This window comes from Capra hircus, unplaced genomic scaffold, assembly GCF_001704415.2.
Source record: "Capra hircus breed San Clemente unplaced genomic scaffold, ASM170441v1, whole genome shotgun sequence".
Classification (NCBI taxonomy): Eukaryota; Metazoa; Chordata; class Mammalia; order Artiodactyla; family Bovidae; genus Capra; species Capra hircus.
This window is the reverse complement of record NW_017200558.1, coordinates 14,652-19,347: the sequence shown is the minus strand read 5'-3', so window position 1 is coordinate 19,347 and position 4,696 is coordinate 14,652. Positions and strand designations below refer to the sequence as shown.

The 4,696-nt window shown below is 44.9% G+C and overlaps 1 protein-coding gene across 1 annotated transcript; it reads left to right on the top strand.

The window, feature by feature from the left end:
* Positions 1-3,718: 3,718 nt before the first annotated feature.
* LOC102182207 (spermatid nuclear transition protein 3-like) lies at positions 3,719-4,496 on the top strand. The gene is made up of 2 exons (XM_005700446.2): positions 3,719-3,902; positions 4,084-4,496. The coding sequence occupies exons 1-2, from the start codon at positions 3,786-3,788 to the stop codon at positions 4,297-4,299; spliced, it is 333 nt and encodes a 110-aa protein (XP_005700503.1). The 5' UTR covers positions 3,719-3,785; the 3' UTR covers positions 4,300-4,496.
* The last annotated feature ends 200 nt before the right edge of the window (positions 4,497-4,696 follow it).

The window sequence follows — 4,696 nt, the reverse complement described above, 5'->3', positions numbered from 1 at the left end:
GAGACCTCTTATCTGCCTCCTGAGAAATCTGTATGCAGGGCAAGCAGCAATAGTTAGAACCAGACATGAAACATCAGACTGGTTCAAACTGAGAAAGGAGTATGTTAAGGCTGTATATTATGATCCTGCTTATTTAACTTGTACACAGAGTACATCATGAGAAATGCAAGACTGAATGATGCACAAGCTGGAAGATTACCAGGAGAAATATCAATAAACTCAGATATGCAGATGAACCACCTTAAGGCAGACACGAAAGAGGAACTAAAGAGCCTTTGATGAGGTGAAAGAGAAGAGTGGAAAAAGCTAGTTTAACTCAACATTCAAAAAACGAAGGTCATGGCATCTGTCCAATTACTTCATGGCAAAAAGATGGGGAAACAATGGAAACAGTGCAGACTTTATTTTCTTGGGCTCTGAAATCATTGCAGATGGGAATTGCAGACATGAAATTAAAAGACGCTTGCTCCTTGGAAGAAAATCTATGACCAACCTAGACAGTGTATTAAAAGGAAGAGACATTACTTTACCAACAAAGGTCCATATGTCAAAGCTAAGTTTCCCAATAGTCATGTATGGATGTGAGAGTTGGTCCATAAAGAAAGCTGAGCTGTGGTGTTGGGGAAGACTCTTGAGAATCCCTTGGACTGCAAGGAAATCAAAGCAGTCAATCCTAGAGGAAATAAGTCCTGAATATTCATTTGAAGGACTGATGCTGAAGCTCCAATACTTTGGTCATCTGAGGCAAAGAACTGACTCATTGGAAAAGACCCTGATGCAGGGAAAGATTGAAAGCAAGGAGAAAGGGACAGCAGAGGATGAGGTGGTTGGATGGCAACACAACATGATGGGCTTGAGTCTGAGCAAGCTCTGGGAGTTGGTGATGGACAGTGAAGCCTGATATGCGGCAGTCAATGGGGTCTCAGAGAGTCAGAAATGACTGAGCCATTGAAGTGAACTAATTGCAATAGGGAAAATGTTTTGACGCACAGTTCCTCACATGTCTCAAAATAGAACAGAAAAAGATGTTTCTTTAATATGGAAGGATAAGTAGGGTCAGCAGGAACTGCTGTGTGTGGGGGGGGGGAGGTGCGTGGGTGGGTGGGTGAGTGTGTGTGTGTGCGCGGTGAGTGAGTGAGTGATGGGGCAAGTGTACGGATGGATGAGCAGACAGCATGATGGAGCAGTTTAACAGGGAATGTTTCTCTTTGTAGTGAGCTGATTCTCAGAATGAGCTGTTAAGGGAGACACAAATATTTGCATCTTAGGGCTTGCTCAGCTTGGGGAAAGCTGAAGTTCAGAGGAGAGAAGCTTGGCTAAAGTTTAGCCAAGCCAAGTCAGTGGGTATCTTATGGATAACTGTGAGCACTTCGCCAGCCTCTGCTGTTGTTTAACAGAGGCAAAGTCTGTCCTTAGACAATACTGTTGTTATTGAAATTGCAAGTCCATGTGCCTGACGCAGAATGAGGCCTATCAAAACTTAGCATTAGAGTTTGGAACTGAGAAAGGCTTATTAAAGATTCATACAAGGAGATGGGTGGTTCATGCCCTAAGAACCCAAAGTTACTGAAAGTTTTCAGTAAGTGCGTTTAAAAGCAAATGTTAGAGAGAGTTGTGGTAAGTCGCTACAGACTTCTTGGTGTCATACCTTTTGTGCTTAAGGTTAGGTCATGGTCAGATAATGATGTTCCTATAAAACTCTACCAGGTGAATGTTTTTCTCTGTCCTGACAAGAAGGGCAGTCTCAAGACACAGCTTTCACCCTGCAATGTCCCAGTCCTAGTTTAAGGGGAAGCAGATCTCAGTCAGCAGCTTCTTCAGTGCAGGTTCCCACACTCTGCCCAGCTGTCATCCCTGATGGAGACAGGCATCCAACACAATAGGTCCTCAGTGTCCTCAGGGCATCCAAATGGGGAGACCAGTTGTCACAGACTGAGACCCAGAAAGAAAACCACTGCTAGTAGGTTGCAGAGACAGGGATGGGGGAGAGGTACAGTGCTTCTCAAGGCTTCAGCTAAGTCTAGTGGAGGGCCTTAGTGAAGGCTCTGGGGTGCTACAACATGTAGTCCCCAGTCTACTCCCTGGGCCCCCCAGCTCAACCACTGTCCCAAGTCTAGGTGAGTTCCAGGGCCTCCAGAAGAAGGCCTGAATCTGCCTCTTACCTCAGTCTCCTCCTGATGACCACCATACCACCCTTGACTTAATCACTTCCCAATGGCCCCTCATTAACAGTAAGTAACCTGTGGGCAGGGCCCACTGTGGTGCTGGCCAATAGCTAAGTAAGAGAACTAATAGTCACTCATTGACAGTTGGCTGCGTGTGAATTGGGCCCTCTGAGGCACCAAGCAATGTTTGAGCAACACCTGTTGGCCTAGGGACAGGGTGGGTTGAAATGAAGCACACCAATGGCTACCTGTTAAGGGCTGTGCTCATCCTGCTCTGTTACACTGTAAATAGAATGAGAATCACTGTGAATTTAAGGTTTGTCAAAGTAGTTTTCAAAATGGGCTAGACTTCACATTCTTATTGGCTTTGAACTATTTATACTTTATGCTGATCATGTGATCAAGTGGCAGCTGTTGGAGGGGCATAGAGATAAGCACTGGTGACAGGTATGCCTGGGAATATAATGAAAATAATGATATGCAAAAGTTAAATACTTATGTGAAATAAAAATCTGAGGTTGGAAAGGAGTCAATCAAAAAGATTCCAGCACACTGGACCCAAAGTGTCCTCATGTAACAGAGCAGCATGAGCACAGCCCTTCACAGGTAGCCATTGCTGTGCCTTATTACTCTGCATTCTGTTACTAGGCAACAGGAGTTGCTCAGCCATTGGTCAGTGCCTCACTGGCCCCACCCACAAGCAACCAACTATCAAAGACCTACCTACAGGTACTTATCCTTCTCAGCTATTGGTCAGCACTGCAATGGGTCCTACATACTGATAACTGTCAAGGAGGGATGACTGGGGATGTGATTTAGTCAAGACTTGGTGATACAGTGGTGAACTGACTCTTGACTTTGAGCATCTTCCTTTAAAAAAAAAATTAGGAACGTATTTCTGGTAGATGGGGCAAGTTGAGTTTCCTTGCTCAGTAGGAGAGTTGAAGTGTCCCAAAAAATTTTAGTGGAGGAGACATTTAAAACTGTTTTTGGTCTGGTGTGTAATCTTATGGAGACTGTGTATTAAACTTTGGGCAACAGACTGAGGGTTCACCAAGTCTGAGGGTCGCTAAAGCTCATCACAGTAGATAAAACACCCAACCTGTTCTTAATTACCTTTTTCCACCTTAAGTGCTTGCTCTTAAGTTCCTTAAGCCCCTCAGGAACCCCCTACAGGCAGAAGGTGGTCTAGAGATGAAGTGATTAGAGTACTCTGAAAGGCTGAGGTGGGACAGAAAGCGTTTGGCAGATGTTTATAGAGGGATGAAGGAGTCAGGAGTGTTGAAGTGCACATATAAGTCAAAGGATAAAGGGAACTCAAAGGAAGTTTGAAGATCATGAGGAGAAACACCATGCCCCTGAATCACCACTGCCCAGAATCAACACACAGAGGTGTCAGCAGTGGAGAAGTTATATCATGGCCTCCCTCAGCATCTACTAGCCCATGTTGATGGGCACAGTGGTACATTGTGATGTCTAAGCCCCCCAAGCTACTATTGGCTGGAGTAGTGCCTAACTGACCAATCAGATTGAAGGGTGTGGCTCCTCATTGTCCTGAAAGGGTATAAATAGGGAGGTCAGAGGCAGAGATTCAAGGTTAGGCCACTTCTTGGCATCATCATGACTAAGGTAACCAGGAAGCCACGGCAGTCAAGAAGAGTTGCAATGCGGTTTGCTTCAAAGATGAATGGAAAAAAGAAGACCCTTTGTCAACGGAGGTACAGAGGCAGTGTGAAGGTAAGATGATTCGAACTAAGCTCCCCATGTTCTCCATTGACTTTGCTGGCCCAAGACCTCTACACTGCCCCTGTCTGGCACAAAAGTCCTCATCAGCCCGCATCCCTTTTCATGAGATCTCCCTTCCAACTCAGTTTTCATTTCTTTCCTCAAAACTAATACACTTGTCTTGTCTTTCCAGGCACGAAATATGACCATGAGGGTGAGAAGACCTCTACAAGGAACCATGAGAAAGAAGATCCGATCATATGCCACTCAATCGAAGAAGGTGAAGAAAACAAGAAAACCAAACTGTTTTTTCTGTTCCTGTGGACGTAAGAAACTGAATCAAAGCCGAAAAAGGTACCAAAATATGAGGCAGAGTCAAAGAAGGAGGCAAAATCAAAAGAGAAGATAAGCTCAGCCACCCCAGAATAAGAGACCCTGGAGAAGTACAATGTGGGCAGCCAGTAACTGAATAGAAAAGGTCGAACAGTTTAGAATTGTGTCTCCAGAGGTCTGCTTTCTTAGAAATGGCCAACCAAGAAAAGACTCCCACACTAACATAGTAAACTGATGGCTGCAATTAAAATAAACATCAAATGGTGAAAAGATATTTGTGTGTGTGAATTTTCTGATGGAAGGGAGGGAAAGAAGAGAAGAGGTGGGCACTGGAGACGGGAGGGATATGGGGTCCTGAGGGGTTGGGGAACAGACCCTCAGGTCCCCAGTTAGCCAGAGAGTAGAGGTCTGGATTGAGTCAGGAGTCTGCACTGAAGATGGATAACCCTGCTTAACAATTGATCTCAGTGGCA

Coding starts and splice junctions, on each gene's coding strand:
- LOC102182207 (XM_005700446.2), top strand. CDS start 3,786: ATGACTAAGGTAACCAGGAAGCCACGGCAGTCAAGAAGAGTTGCAATG. Junction 3,903..4,083: donor GGTACAGAGGCAGTGTGAAG/GTAAGATGATTC, acceptor TTGTCTTTCCAG/GCACGAAATATGACCATGAG.